At 40.1% G+C, this 16,768-nt stretch overlaps 1 protein-coding gene across 3 annotated transcripts in view; it reads left to right on the forward strand.

Annotated features, from left to right (window-relative positions):
- ino80 (INO80 complex ATPase subunit) overlaps nt 1-16,768 on the forward strand; it is a 30,257-nt gene that overhangs the window by 7,158 nt on the left and 6,331 nt on the right. For all 3 annotated transcript variants that reach the window (XM_079475091.1, XM_079475089.1, XM_079475090.1), the window contains exons 14-27: nt 737-832; nt 1,974-2,033; nt 2,127-2,269; nt 2,950-3,034; nt 3,480-3,597; nt 3,712-3,797; nt 4,303-4,470; nt 4,557-4,690; nt 4,765-4,832; nt 4,932-5,025; nt 5,178-5,370; nt 7,090-7,230; nt 9,079-9,304; nt 15,159-15,286. In XM_079475091.1, the coding sequence (XP_079331217.1) occupies nt 737-832; nt 1,974-2,033; nt 2,127-2,269; nt 2,950-3,034; nt 3,480-3,597; nt 3,712-3,797; nt 4,303-4,470; nt 4,557-4,690; nt 4,765-4,832; nt 4,932-5,025; nt 5,178-5,370; nt 7,090-7,230; nt 9,079-9,304; nt 15,159-15,286 (1,740 nt within the window). The remainder of the gene's footprint in view (nt 1-736; nt 833-1,973; nt 2,034-2,126; nt 2,270-2,949; nt 3,035-3,479; nt 3,598-3,711; nt 3,798-4,302; nt 4,471-4,556; nt 4,691-4,764; nt 4,833-4,931; nt 5,026-5,177; nt 5,371-7,089; nt 7,231-9,078; nt 9,305-15,158; nt 15,287-16,768) is intronic.

Below are 16,768 nucleotides of genomic sequence, written 5' to 3' on the forward strand. Positions count from 1 at the left end.
ATTTTCACCCAATTCTAAATTACATTTCCAAGTCTAACGCAGGTAACTCTTGCATTTTAAAATTATTGCTGAATTATTTACTTAAAGGGATACTTCACCCAAAAACTGTCAAATTTTTTATCCTCATGCCATTCCAAACCATTACGACTCTTTATTCTGTAAAACACAAAATAAGATATTTTGAAGAATGTTTGTAAACAAACACACTGCCACCCATTGAATTCCATTGTAGGGACACACAACCACATTTCTCAAAATATCTTCTTTTGTTTTCCACAGAAGAAAAAGTCATAAACAGGTTTTGAATATCATGAGAGTGAATAAATGACAGAATTTTTATGTTTGGGTGAACTATGCCTTAAAAACATTGATATTCACCATCACTAGACAGTCAGATTTAAAGATATGGAACAAACTGGAACCAGCGTTAAAAAACATTGTTCCTCTGTGCAATAGTATTCATTTCTTCCAAACAAGCCTCACATGCACAAATCATAGTTGTTTGGCATCAGAGTGAACTCCAGCTGTCTACACTGCCCCTCTCGACCACCAGGCCCTGCAAAACGGGGAGGACATGGAATTGTGGGAGTTTTTGTATTCGATATAAATGCGTTGCTCTGCAGGCCCATAGGAAGCCACGTTTGCATGTTGCTTCATTGCTTAGTTGTTTCCTGTTTTCACCCCTTTCTTTCCCACCATCCCTCTCTGTTTGGTCTATTTTGTGTCTGCCGGGCAGAGGGAAAACATCTGGGGACCTTTTTTGATCATCTCCCCGGCCTCAACACTCAACAACTGGCATCAGGAGTTCTCCCGCTTTGTCCCTAAATTCAAGGTGAGCGAGCGATGCAGCTGTGCAGGGAAACACCTGCGGTCGTGGAATCCTTCACACCTCTGTTTCAGCAGCTCTCCAAATTTTCATAAACTCACTGAACTGGTTCTATTTTCAGAACAATGGAAAGTGTGTTTTTTTTCTTGTCCTTTTGCATATTTTGCTGCAAGGAAACGTATGACAGATTATTGCACTTGTGGTCTGGTTTGAGTTACGGTTTCTTGAATCTCTAGGGGGCAGTGTTGTATCATTTATAGCACTCTTCTAAAATCAGTCTAAATATGCATCTCCTGTCAGTTAAGAGCCCCTCTGACTCCTACAAACCCCATGTTATTAAAATCCCAGACAGAATCATTTTATTTGAGCAATATCAATAGCACAATACAGTTTATTGTGATATTTCTCTATTTTTTTGTAACACTTTACAATAATTCTCTATTCAATAGCATAGTTTTGTCAAAAACAATACATGAACAATATACCTTTACTTCGTTAATGCCAGTACGATTGTTTATTGTTTGTTTATGAAGGTTAATTGTGCATTATCTAATGTTAACAACCTTTGATTTTAAAAATGTATTGGTAAAATTCACATCAAGATGAATAAATGCTGTAAAGTGTGTGTAGATAGCCTTGTGGTTAGTGCGCAACTCTCAGCTCCTGTCTCCTGTCTACTCTCCACTGTACTATATCATTAAATGCATAAAAGCCCCCAACAAATAACAAAAAGTGATTAAGTAATAATGCAGTCAACTATGGAAACCTTATCGTAAAGGATATATTTAAAAATTTGTTTGATCCGTTGAAGACTAATTTTAAGTAAACTTAGACTCCTTCAAATGTATAATTGAAACCGAATATGAACCGATAGGTCTTCCGGGCCTAACGTAGAGAATGTTCGAAACAATAATAGATGTTACCTTTGGTCCATCTGGTGCAATTATTTTATTTTAAAAGCAGCATTTATCATTAGAGGATAAAGAAAAGAGGATGCTTATGGCACGTTTCCAGGTCATCATTTGTCAGTTTAAACACGGCATCAAATACCGTACCGAGGTATTACCGCACAGTGTGATTTCGTTATAGTTACATCCATAATAATTTATAATCGTTAAATGAAATATTGTTTTGTTCTTCTTTACAGGTGCTACCCTATTGGGGGAACCCACATGATCGTAAAGTAATTCGAAAATTTTGGAGCCAGGTGAACATTTTGCAAACGTTTTACTCAAAGAAATGTCATACTAAATCTTATACTTTGACTTAACTGTATTGTTTTTCATTCTTGTGCCCATAGAAAACCCTGTATACCCAGAATGCACCATTTCATGTGGTGATCACCAGTTATCAACTGGTGGTGCAGGATGTGAAGTATTTCCAGAGGGTGAAATGGCAGTATATGGTTTTGGATGAGGCCCAGGCACTCAAAAGCAGCACCAGGTAAAAAAAAGCTCTGATTTGCTACTTAAGGTATTGTAAAATATATGTGTTGTTTCGATATGATGGAATAAATAGAGCTTATCAAACTAAAAAGTGTGTTTTACCTGGCTATTTTGATACTTTTACTTATATGCCAAGAAAATATGTGCATTACTATTTTAAAGGGTTGATTGCTGAAGACAGATTGCCTAATGACATACATGATACTGCCCATAATCCTAAAAACTCTACATCAACATTCACGTCTTCGTTTGAACGTGTCCAAAAACTTTAAAAAGCAACATACACTCCACAGAGTTTCTACATTCGCGTCTTTGTTAAGACCCGGTGAACCCATAGTATAGTGACACTCAGTCTGGGCTGGAGAATGAGGGCCTCTCGAGCTCTCATTGTGAGTCCGCGCCTCTCTGGAGATGACAGCACATGTGCCAACAGCTTCTGTTGTGGTGGAACATGATTTATGGCCCGATCTGAGGCTCAACTGGGTGTCAGAGCAGCTTTCATGAGCTCTCAAGTCCCCATAATCAATGAAAGATTTGACCACGTGAGAGAAGAGAATCCCTGCGGGATAAAGAGCAGTACGCCATGCTGTTGTCACACAGAGAGTAATTTCTTCCATTAAGCACCGCAAACCGCTTGCTTGGGAGGTCTTAACAGCTGTGTCTGGTTCTTCTTGGCAGTGTCCGCTGGAAGATTCTTCTTCAGTTCCAGTGTCGAAACCGCCTTCTGCTAACAGGGACGCCGATCCAGAACACAATGGCTGAGGTGAGTGTGTTTGTGTGGGAAGTGCAAAGTTTCTTGTTTGTGCGGAGCCCCAGATGTGACCTTCACAAAAAACAACATCCTGAGACTTTGACCTGCTCACTGGAAACCTTTGCATGCTCCTGCATTACAGTTTTTTATGGTGTGTTTGTATCTGACTTCTCTTTGAAAGATGATCCACTCCGTTCAGATCGGTTTGGAAGTTTGTTGCGTTTTATCAAACTGTTGCAACATGTTATAAGAGGTTACAAGATGTCCTTAATACATTTTATCTATGTTTGAATGGAAGAAGACAAATAATATCTTTGTATTGAACGTTAAGTTTAAAATGAAATTCACCATGATATCTTTGAGCATTACTGCTAACATAACATCATTGCAAACTTACACAGAGCCCCAAATATGTACCTGTGCACACCTGATCTGATTCCATTATTCTTCCTCTCAGTTGTGGGCCCTGCTTCACTTCATTATGCCGACTCTGTTTGACTCCCACGACGAGTTTAATGAGTGGTTCTCCAAGGACATAGAGAGCCATGCCGAGAACAAATCAGCTATTGATGAAAGTCAGTGAACTTTTATCTTCGTTTAAGTTGTCTTTCAATGTCTGTTTAATCTATAGTAACAGTGGACTTTACAAAATAGATTCCAAGTTCACCAAATTCATTGTTTCCTTTTAGACCAGCTTTCCAGATTGCACATGATCCTGAAGCCTTTTATGCTACGACGAATAAAAAAGGATGTGGAGAATGAGCTGTCTGACAAGGTACCATCCCATGAATCTTTAAAACACAAATAACCCTTGACCACAAAACCAGTCATAAGCAGTACAGGTATATTTGCAGCCAACAATACATTGAATAATACATTTTTCTTTTATGCCAAAAATCATTAGAATACAAGTAAAGATCAGGAAGATATTCTGTGAATTGTCTACCGTATATATATCAAAACTTTATCTTTGTGAGTGGATGCAGCAATATCGCAAACAAGTGTCCGGAAACACGCCTACTAACTTTACTCACTGCTGCCCGAGCTAACATAGTTGTATGTCGTGCCAAATATTGTCCTGTGCTAACAAACCATACATCAATGGAAAGCGTATTTATTCAGCTTTCAGATGATTTATAAGTCCCCAGTTAAAAAAAAATGTACCCTTATGACTGGTTTTGTGGTCCAGGCTCACAAATGGTATTTCACGCTACACCCTGCAAAAATACTGTTTATGTGTTTGCATATTATGTTGACGTTTACTGTTGCAATCATCTCAGATCGAAATCCTGACGTACTGCCAGCTGACCAGCAGACAACGGCTGCTCTACCAAGCTCTGAAGAACAAGATCTCTATTGAGGACCTGCTGCAGTCGTCCATGGGTTCAGCCCAGCAGTCTCATTGCACCACCAGCAGCCTCATGAACCTTGTCATGCAGTTCAGAAAGGTAGATGGACCCACTGAAAGTACATATGTGTTTACTGTTTGAGGTTAAACTTGTTTTTCAACTCACTTCTCGGTTTATACTTCAAGGTATGTAACCACCCGGACCTGTTTGAGCGTCAGGAGATACGCTCCCCTTTCCATATGTCCCTGAAGCCCTTCGTCATGTCCAAGTTCATGTTCCGACACGGTCTCCTCCATACATCTGACCACGGCAAAACCAAGTGAGTTTATTCTCACATAGTGAGTTGACCTCAAGCCATGAGATGTTGTTGTAATGCTCCTCTGTCCTCTTCAGGATGAAGCAGACCCTGCTCTCTCCATTCTCTGCTCAGCACATTCACCAGTCCTTGTTTCACAGAAAAAGTAGGAACCTGTTCATTTCATACCTTATTATTTTTGTAACAGAAAGTTCTACTCATCACATTTTGTCTCTAATTTGTCTTGTCTGTTTGATTGGTGCAGCTGAGAATAAAGCCAGCAGCTTTTCCTTCCTACGTTTCATTGACGTTTCTCCCGCTGAGATGTCCAACATCATGCTTCAGGGGACTCTAGTGAGGTCAGTTATAGAAGGCTTACATCAGAGACTGCCTTCTTGCCGTTCAGTGTTAATATAAGTGAGGACAAGGGACATTTTTTATTAAGCTCAATTAATGTTTAAATATTTTAATGGTAGTAAAATTATTTCTTATCCATTTCCTGTGTGCTCAGGTGGTTAGCCCTATATCTGTCCTTCAAGTCAGCCTACAGGCTCCACCACAGCCACTTATCGGACAAAGTTGAGGAGAATGAGGCTAAAGAGAAAGCCGGGTTGGGCAAAAAGTGTCTTTCACGCAGAGATCTCATCCTGTGGATAAACCGGCCTACGTCGTTCCCAAACGCCAATAACAGTGCTGTTCTACAGGTGAACTCAGTCACTTTCTTTTGCTGTCATTCAATTGTATACACAACTGCATATTGTTGCTATCATTACCGAAAGAGTTTACACTGAAGTTTAATATTATCACAAAGCCCTTCCATACACTCACCTTACCTGACCCTTATATACAGTTCGACTGTTTTACATTCTACAACTTATATCTACCAGAAAATATCAACCTGAATCTACCATTTAGAGCTTAATACATGTAAAATAGATAGTGGATGATACTAAAATAATAAAATCGGATATGGCTTTAAAAAAATAGCATTAGCTGAACATACTAGAAAAGGTGCTGTTTGTGTTGTGGTTGTTGTTTCGTGAGGGTTACGCAGAAGTGCTTTATGTATGAGTGGGCAGGTTTACTCCTGTCTTGGGTTACCCCACAGAACTAGATTAAATGTCCCTCAGCTTTCATTACCTGGTAGGGCTCGTGTTTCGGCGTATACGCACTCTGGGCCTCCTTTCTGTGGAAGCCTATTTGCACTCACCCACAGAGCGCTCAAACGTTGCCGCCAATGGGAATATCAAAAGTCCGAACAGATAATTAGGGAGAGGAAATTAGAGAGGAAGTGATGCTGGATGTCTCAGTCAAGAATCTACAGTGTCCCCCCCCCGGGGGCACTCTGTGTTTCTAAAGCACACAAGGCCAATAGACAGGGGTTAATCTATTGTGAAGCGGTTTGTTGTGCTGGCGTGCGTTGAAGCTACAAGCAGGAGAAACTGTGTTCTGAAGGTGCTGACTGAGGTGTTATATTATCCACTTCCCACTCTTGGCTTTTGTACCACACAGCGTCTCCTAGCTCCACTGGGGCATGGATGGGGAACACAACACCATAACAATCGTCTCCGAGTGTGGAAACGCAGACCGGCCCGTATCGAATGCTCAGAGGGCCTCAGGTGGCCCGTATTCAGTTGACAGTCTCATGATGCTGAGAACCTAAAGGACCTTAACACATAACAAAGTGAAAGCACCTGCCTCTTATATTTCATTTGTTTGGAAATCTGTAGTTTGGTGCAGTTCAGTTTCTTCAAATATCATGCAACATGGCCTGTTTTTTCAATGTACCTAAGATGGATGGTATATTCAGAAGTTTTAGGCTTTATTTGATGGAAACAAAGTTTTTATGTTTGTATTGGGATGGTTATTTCTTATTCTTATTTTTAACTGAACTGGTTCCCAGTTTCTAAATTTCAACTTGCGGTTTCCTCAAACACTGAATGCGGGGAAAATGCTTTTTTTGTTTCTTTCTTAATCTGTCTGTCTGTATTCTCGTTCTCTTCATGTCCTTCACACCTCATTCATCATTAGCCCGCAGACTTTTCTAAATGAAGTCGACGGCTCTGTTTATGCTTGTCAGTTGTGTCGATGCAGGCAGGAAACGGGCAGATATGTAGGCTGCTCTTTATGATTCATGCGGGTCATTAGAGGTGTAGCTCTAACCGTGACCCCATCTGGAGGTCTGGAACCACTGTGGTCTCAGTTAGGGTATCACTTCTGATAAATATGAGATCTTGTCTTGTGACAAATGGAGCTGTTGAGATGGGAAATGGGTTCACTGTAGATTAGAAGTTCTTATTGTAATAAGAAAAGAGAACTGTAGGAGGCACTTTAGCTCCATGTTCTCCTATTTGGATCATTTAAAAACATTGACAAAAAGTGTTTCAGCACGTTTAAATGACTTTTTGCTTTATTTCCTGCAGGATTTGTTGTTCACCTCCACAAGGCCGTTGCTGCTTTGTCACACCGACGTGAAGATCCACAGCAGACGCTCCTCGGCTCACACGTTCAGACCATGCCAACCCATCCAGCCACCCAAGTTTTTATTCGCCGTCACACCCAGGGTAACACACACACACACACACCCAACCCACAAAAGCATCCCAGTGGAACATATTAACCTTCATTCAGTTTAGTGGTTTGAAGTCCATTTTTCATTTCTACATCCAGTAACTGTGTTTTCTGAATCCAGTAATTGCATTAAGTTGGCAAGAGATAGAAAGCCATCGCTGTGGATTTGTACTGAGGGTGGTCAGCCGCTGACAGGGGTCTCCCGCTGAATAAGAAACAAACTTACTATCAGAAATAAAAGCCCTCTTGTCTGTGTGGGCCCTCACTATAAGAGTGGTTTATTTGTCTTTGTTGATCCCCTGACAGATCTTCTGCTTAGCTGATCATGACCTTAGTGGAGAGTAACCAAACAACACAAGCCCACCAGTGAGAAATCAGAGGTCTTGGTTAAGGGCTGCTTCTCTGGCTGTGAATATGTGACTCACCAAAACCACAACTTTCAAACTTTTAAGATGTTTTCAAGACATTTGCGTGTTTGGTAGTCGATAGTCGAAAATCGCAAGGGTCTTGATCTAGAAAGTTTGCTGCTTTAAAACTTGGGAATTTCTCAAGATATTGTTTGGTACCGGAGGAAAATTGGTACACCCACAGTGTCCTTTTTTGCGGACCTACCTCTAGCCTGTACCGTAACCCAATGATCAGTGAATGTTGATCCAGGAACATGTTCTACTTGGTAAATGACGCCAAGCTTGTCGAAACATCAGTTATACTTGGCCAAAACAAATCTGAAAATGTTAATTGCTCAATCATGTATGATGAACCGTTTTCCCTTTCCCTCAAACATCTGCTTGGCTAATGCGAGTATGAGACCAGGCTATCGCGATGTTATTCCAGCCCTGAGAGACGGGATTGTGTCTGGCCTCATGGCTGTGAGAATTGGCACGGTGTTGGCACCAACCCCTAGGCACCGGGGGCATATGGGCACTGTGGGAAAGTGATAAGATAGATTAGTAGCCTTTTTTCTTTTTATTCATGAGGGACTCTTGACCTCGTTGGCTTTTTAAGGCCACATCTGCGTGTCGACATTCCCATTGGTCAGCCGCTCGCTACAAAACTGGAAGCACGGCCAAGCCGAGCTGTTTTTCATCAGAGATAAGAATGAAAGGAAGATAATATCATCCGCTTGTCAGCAGGCCATAAAATTCTCCGTAAAGTGAAAAGAGGGATAAAGTTAGAGAGAGGGAGAGATCTTCGTGGGGAAAAAGAAAAGGAGAATGGAAGGGATTGTGTGTGGTGTGAATCACTACAGGAAATGGTCATCTGTTACTCAAAGGCCTGTTAGCGCTGTTAGCACTGGTGACCTCTGCCACGTTTTCCTGCTGGAGCGGCAGGGTTCGGACAAAATGTCAGAAAGACAGGGTTGTGAGTGCATGTGTGTGTGTTCGGCAACTGGAAATGATTCTTCACTTTACCTCGAGGTCTGATTTGTTTAGTGTTTCAACTGAGGAGGTCAAAAGGGCCATAATGAATACTGGAAAAAATTTAACAACGTGCATTATATTTGTATCTTATATTCATGTATTATAAGTTGTGTATTATATGATTTTATATAATTATATATATTTTTAATAAATAAATAAAATTCACATACAATCTAAATTTACGCAATTTATTTCCATATTTGTAAAAATGACTGCTTTTTAGTAAAGTTTTTCCTTTCCAAGTCAATCATTTTTTTATCAATAATAATTGGTAATATTAATACATTTAGTCGTAGAAATTAAGAATCAATTGTAATATAAATAAGAAAAATGTATTAGAATAAGGACAATTTGAGTTTTCTTAATTGCATAGTGTAAACAGACTTGAGTTATGGACTAAAGGTTTTTCCCATTTTCTAGGTAACTTCAGTTCCCATGGAACGATACTGTGTGGACCGGAGTGCTGAGTATGAATGGAGATTAATACGTGATGGTGGAAGCCTCATTGCTAAGCAGTGCTTCCTGTACGGCTCTCCCGAGCTGGCTCGTGCCTGGGCTCAACGCTCTCAGGCCTTCCACCAGCTTAGCCCAGGGGGCGTCATGGCCCTGCAGCAGAGACACGGCTGGTCCTTTATACGGATTCCAGGTAGGTGAAATCCATGGGTGTGAGTGCCGTGTCCGGTTATTGTGTATTAAAATACTTTTTTATTTCAATCAAGACTTTCATACCGTTCATTGCTTTGTTCTTAAATGTGTAAGAAATGTGTGTCTCAAAAGGAAATCGTATTGAAATGTATAATGCCTACACGGAGTCAACTCCCTCTTTTAGATCCAACACAAACCAGCCTGCAGACAGGGGGAACTATGTTCTGGCTCCTTAAAGGCCCTCTAATGTAGCCCTTTTACAACGTGTAATATAAATCTTAGTCCACAGAATGTGTCTGTGAAGTTTTAGCTTAAAATACACCACAGATGTTTTATTATACTGTGCCCTACAAGTCTAGTTTTGGTGTGTGTCTCTTTAAAAGCAAATGAGTTGCTGGTCTCCACCCACTTTCCGGGGAGTGATGGGAAATTCATGTCATTTTTTATTCTTGTTCAGCAAAATGAACGAATCTTTTTTCGAGTCATTTCGTTCATCTCAGTTAAATTTATGTTGCATGTTAATAGCCAAATAAACCCATAGCGTTCATTTATGCTGGTTTTGATTAGATTTATAATAAGAAATAACATATATTGCAGTTAGGGACAATTTATGAGAAACAGTAATTTAATTATTTCCCGACAGCCATATAAGCTCTGCAATCGGTTCATAGCTCAACTGTAGAGACTTTATGCCCGAGTCATTCGTTATTTTGCCCATATAAGCTGTATTTACAGAAAAACATAAATTATATGTTCACCTACCGAGTCCACGGGTCCGAGACATTCGTTTTTTTTGTCATGTGACAACACCATAGGCAAGTCTATGCAGACTGTAACCTGAAACTGAAATAATTAGTTCATGTCCCGAGTCTTCGGGTTTGAGTTGTGCGTTCTTTTGTCACGTGATATGACAGATGCGTATGTAAGCCCAAACAGCATTTCAATCCGAGACAATTCTCAGAAACTGTTCTAGCAGCTGTAGAGGCAGCCGCCTCTAGCCCTGTGTGGCTTAAAAAGCCCCATGGGAGAGTGGGGTGGGTAGCAGAGGGGCCAGGGATCCCCCTAGTCATGTCTGGGGCCCACTGCACCTTTATATCAATATCATGTTTTTGACCTTGATATGCTCTAATTTGTCACACGCTTAGCATAGCAGTGATGTTTAAAGGACTGTTGAATACACATTTTGTGAATAGTTCAGATTACCTTGCATAGAAGAAGAATTGTCGTAATGTCTTTGTGTCTGCAGCCTGTTGATTGAACTGTGTGCATGCATAAGTTTGCATGGTTCAGTATAGTTGGTGGGAGCAGACTGGTAGGAGTAAGAGTCTGGGAGTTCTTGTGAAGTTGGGAGGGGGGACAAAGAAAGGAAGTTGGACTAATGGACATTGTTTGTGCATGGCGTTAGGTAAGCGCATTGAATGCGTGTGGGTATGCAAGCGTGTTTGTGTGTGTATCACTCAGAATGTTCATTCACAGGCTCAAGGTGTTTCACAGCGTACTTTTCCCATTTTCTCAGAGTCATATTGTACTCAGGGAAGGAAGTGACATAGGACCGGGCAAGAATCATTGAAGTATGCTGGTGGTCTCAGCACTGGCTAATGGAACTGACTCTATATAGAGGATGATGTAGGGTTTAAATGCAAATAAACATCAAATATTTATAAAAGCAAATCACTGATAAGAAATAAGATCACACTATTATATCATGTACAGTACATAAAACATATTTAAATTCACAAATTTGATTAATGCTAGTTAAAGGGAAAGTTCACCCAAAAATTCTGTTATCATTTTTTCACAGGACTCTTCTTTCTGTGGAATCCATACAATGGCAGTCAATGTTGTTAGGTTGGATGGAACATTCTCAAAATATATTTTGTGTTCTGTTGAAGAAAGTCATACAGGTTTAGAATAACATGGAGGCGAGTTAATGATGAAACTGTTTCAGACTATATAGTAACATTGTCTACGGTTGGTAAATAGTGTTCGAACACTGTATTTATTTTACCGTCATCACTTAATCACATGCACTTTAGACTTTTCTCACTGCATTTACTTCGCTGTTTGTCAGCGCCGGTGTGTCACATGTATGTTGCTGGTGTAGCTTTCATGTCACTAATTAGACGGACGAAGCTCTCGCTTAGAATAGTTTTGCACATTGTTTTAATGGTATTGCTGCTTTGAGCTGTTGTTCTGAGAGAGAAAGAGAGAGAGAAAGGGCTACAGAGCTCAGCTCACAGACAGCCTGTGGGAAACTCTGTTTTCCCTTCCTGTTCTTTCAAAGAATCTCTGCACTCCAGCAAAATGGCCGGAAATATTCCTGGCCTTTTTGATTTTGGGCCCAAACAACGGTGACTGCATAATTGTTTGTAATCTGCTGCCTGGCTGGCCTTTCTCACTGTGAAAAACAGACATACTTCAACAAGGTGTTGGCAAGCTCGTCCTTCAAACATACACCACTAGATTCTTCATTCATAATCCTTTTCTACCCTTTTGCTTAGCAGGTTGTTGATTTTTGCCACTTTACATTTCAATGAGCTTGGTGTGTTGTCACCTTTCAGCACGTTGTACCTCAACACCAGTTGTTTCCCTCCTGCACCACTTCTTCTGGCCTATAGAGGGAGCATTTTGCTTGATTTTAGTTTGCATAGCCTCAGCCTTTTGTGTGAGGGAAACATGTGGTCACATATTTCACATATGGGTTTGTGTTCAGAGCCCAGACAGGGTTCTGCAACATGTAATGTATAAACGACAGCTTAATGATAGCCTCCATCAGTCCCTGGCATCTCCTCCCAACCCAGCAAGACGTGGTCGCCTGACTGCTGTCAGAACCAGTAAACATACAGTGTGTGGTAAACGGGTCACATTTCCTCAGATTTTTGGGTGGCTTTTGGTGAAATATACAAACCGTCTCGTCACCTGCTGGACTGTAAGGTGTATGAATGTTTTATTGTGCATTCGCATTAGTGTTGAATGGGGGGGGGTGTAGGGTTGTACAATATTTGCGTTTAATTCCCCCTCAGGGTAGATAAAACCATGGAAATATGAGATGTATAGTAAAATGGATAAAACAAAGTTATAATAAAATAGTAATTTTTTGGACAGAATTAATTTACAAAAAGGCAAACTAGTCTAACAGGAGAAATGGGCATTTACAAATAAAATGCAAAAACAAAAAGCTCACAAAAAGTCAAGCATACTGATGACACATTTATATATTATTTGTTGATCATCTTGTGTAGTAATGTTTTGTAGCCATACTCCTAAAACGTATTTAGCTTAGTGTTGTGTGCTGTTTTCTTTTCAGTTAACTCGCCAAGTACAACTATGCAACAGTAATACACCATTGTTATAACGTCTTACATTGTTTTTCAGTAAAAAAGTGAAGACATTGTTTTTCATTCGCCACAACTGTACATTTTAGGCTTGATTCAAAGTTACACCACAGATCTAAACTCAATGGTTGCACAATTTTCAATGTTATCTCTCCATTTTTAAGGTGCAGCAAACTTAACAGTTGCAAAACACTTATTGTTTGTGTTGAGCACAGAACTCGACTCTTGGCTCCGGGCCCATATTTGGGTCTTGGCTAGAGATTATGCCAGGTGTCAGTAAACAAATCGCACGGTAGCCCTGACCAACACTGCAGTCAACTGTACCTTTGCCGGGATCACTATAATGAAATCAGTAACCAGCTGAAGAGTAATTAGTTGGCATTAAGTTTGTTAATTTGTTCGTCCAGAAGGTTTTTTTAATTGGATCACCCTTGGGTCAAACCTGAGTTCAGGACAGGAGGGATTGCATAAGACATAGCTTAAAATAGCCTTCTTGAGGGGTCGCCACTAGCAGGTGGATTGAATTGATAGCCTGTAACTATAGTAACGTCTGATGATGGCGCAGCGTTTCGTACCTTTTGAGCTTCATTCTGTTATGTGAGTAAATACACAAACAGTCTTATCCATTGTCACGAATGTAGCGTTCTCTTCAGAGTCGCCTACATTACTTTCCTTTAAAAGTTTGAGCAGATGTCTGGTCGGCGTTCGATAAGCGTGTCTAAAAATTAACTGGGGGTCTTAGATTAGCTAGCATGTTAAATCTGAAGGAGTCTTGTGAAATTGGACGTGGGGGGCTAGTGATAAGACTGGAATGGAAACGCCAAAGATACTCTGTGCCGCCGGTGCCCTTGAGTTAGGGTTACGTCTTAGAGCTCAGACCTGGTGGGCTGCACCATCACCCTCGACAACATATCAATCTCCCAATCTTGTAGGGACTTTAGAGAAAAGGGTCTGGCTGCTCAGTGCATTGCATTCTTGCCTCTGACGCCAGAGCCATTAGATTAGAGCTCCACAGGGAACAGCAATTGGGATTCTCGCAGAATCACTTAGTTTAGGGCATAAAACCTAAGCATTTTAAAAAGAAACCATTGCAGTCAACACTTTAGGAGCGAGTCATTTAATATGTTCATGTAATTCTGCCTGCAAAGTCATGTCATCACAGATTAATCTGTACGACAAGAAATATCTTTCAAATAGTGTGATTACTAAACAAACACCAAGCGGCAGTTTCCCAGACAGGTCTTATGCCTAGTCCCAGACTAACTTAGATGTTAGAGGTGTCTTAATCAAAAAGAACTTGTACTAACATATCTTACAATATATATGTGAGATTGTTTAGTTTTAAGATGCACACCATTAATTGTAAAGTTTGTTTTTTAAAAGATTTAAATATCCTAATTTAACTAAGGCATTAAGTCCTGTCTTAAAGTGATACTTCACCCAAAACATTTTATTCTGTCATTTACTCACCGTTGAATTGTTCCAAATGTGTTTAAATGTCTTTGTTCCGATGAACACAGAGAAAGATATTTGGAATAATGCTTATAACCAAACACATCTCAACACCCATTGACTCTCATACTAGGAAGAATTATATCAGAACAAAGAAATGTATACACATTTGGAACAAATCGACGGTGAGTAAATTATGACAGAATTTTCATTTTTGGGTGAAGTATCACTTTAAAATAATCCCCGTCTGGGAAATCGCCCCATAATTTTATGACTTCCGTGATGAGATGTGATGCTATACCTAACTTAAGCTCAAAGTTAAAAAGCTCCCTGTGGTCATTATCTTGTCAATCTTCGACACCGTGAGTGTGGGCTGTACGGTCGAATCCGAGCCATTCTCTTTAACTCATTGAGAAGCTTACCCTTTCAGGGCCATAGGGTGTTGAGTCAGGGTTCAGCTGTGGTTCACATTAGCATTGACGTGACGTGATCACAACAACACAATCATGCTGTCCATGGGTTTGACACATTTTTTGTATGGTGTAAGAGTTGGCCAGCGGGCCTCAAACTCTCTCTAGGGATCTCTAGATTGCTCTGGCAGCCTGCTCACTTTGTGTGTATAATCGCTTTCCGAGTGCCCGTGAAGGGCCGGGTCATTTAACCTCCCCCATGAGCTGACATTGAGGTCAGAGGTCGCACCAGTCAACAGCAGTAAGCTCGTGCTTCCCTTTTTTGTCTCATTGTTTGGTTGAGCATTGACACCCCATTGCCTCTAGATTCTTGTGTGTGCATGTCAGTCAAATATGGTGAGATCTTGCGTAGCTAAAGATGTGGATTGATTTAATGATGTGTAAACGCTGAATCTGAAGGAAGTTGCTGTTTATTCACACAGACAATGGACTGTATATGACATCATTATACCTTGTGATTTTTGTCTTAGGGAACTTGGAGTGAAATTCATTCTGGAGTTCTCTTGTTTTGGTTTTATTCTTTCTTTGTGGAGATACAGCTTGATCGTTTGGTTCTCTATGATTTAATTCTTATCATGTTTTTCTCTTTGTTCTCCAGACAAAGAGTCTCTAATCACAGACAGCGGGAAGCTTCATACTCTAGACCTGCTGCTGACTCGACTCAAGTCTCAAGGCCATCGAGTTCTCATCTACTCTCAGATGACCCGCATGATAGACCTTTTAGAGGTGAGCGCTTTAAGGATCTTCTCAAAGACAGTATCTGACAGCTCTGTCGCATCAAACGTGACACAGATATACCATTCATAACATTCAACTGATCCCTACCAGTGACCTGAGGTCATGATGTACATGTTTTTATTTACATTTTCATTGTATTTCACTGTTAAATCCCACAAAAAGAGAGATGGGGAATCTGATCAACCATTGTGAACGTGGAATGTTTGGCAGTAAATAGCTTCATATTGTTGTAGCCGGACAAATACTGAGAGAACATAACTGGGCGAAACAATCACTTTTTCCAGAGGCTCACAGTTGTTTGCCACATGTTTTGCAGCAAGCCAAACATGGAAATAAATCTAGAAGCCTCAAACAACATTGTCAACACAAGCAGCACTACACAAATGTTGTCTCGGTACACCACACGTTGTCTAGAAACACCTTATCGTCAACAGGAATTCATTCCAACTCTAAACCTTTTAGCAGTCTCTCCAAACGTTTTGCGGCTCCATTCAACAAATTATGTCGAATTGACATCCTTTATTTGTGGAATAGTTGGACTGTAGGAAAAGTTTGACCATGGAAAAACATAGCGCCATCCTTTTGGCTTTGAATGGCCAGTAGTTTTGGCATGGACAAATGTATCTCAGTGTTATTTTATCTTTAAAGTCAACATGAAATCAAAATTTAACTGATTTACTTTTCTAACACCAATTCCTGATCTTATTGTGAGCAGTTTGTCAGTGCACACCATTTTACAGAATTTTTTTTGAATCCTTATAATTACCCTTGTAATCTTTTAGAGAAATACTATAGTTTACATTTTTCCTTTTCAGCTCACGTAACTAAGGTTCAACCCTCCTCCTTTAAAAAAGGAACCAAATCCTTATAAACTCCATAAAAGCCAAACTTTATTTGTTTCAGAATTGAATCATACTTGGAGAAGAGCAGTTTTCTACTTTTATTATATTCAAAAAATTTTGTCTACCTATCTGTTTGATCATCATACCTTGGGATTTCCCAATAAAGTCACTAAATCCCAAGTCAGATTGGCTTCTCTTTTAAAAGACCCAGCTGAAATTGATTTCAAATCATTTCGTTAGTTTTGGTGGGGAAGAAATCACACTCCAATTGTAATCTAATGTAGTCATTAACGTCATAGTCGTTTCTTTATATCATCTCTGTGTTTGACGCTGTTCATTCTGGCATGTCATCAGAGCAATGCATTTTGGGAGTGGGCATTGATGTCATCCTCATTCTCGTGTAATGCCAAACATTATTTGTCATACTAGCTTTATAGACATAGATGCTGAAAAGCACTCAAGACCTGTCTCCTTTTATATAGTCTCACTCCTAACAGAGTGTTTTGGTCATATTTACTTATTTATTTATTGTGCATCCAAAAGCCAAACTCCCACTTGAAATGTGTCCTGGAATACATATTCGGTTGATTGTACTCTGGGCACAGTTCCGAAGTCTCATGGAAATCTA

This window comes from Barbatula barbatula (assembly GCF_947034865.1).
Source record: "Barbatula barbatula genome assembly, chromosome: 15".
Taxonomy (NCBI): domain Eukaryota; kingdom Metazoa; phylum Chordata; class Actinopteri; order Cypriniformes; family Nemacheilidae; genus Barbatula; species Barbatula barbatula.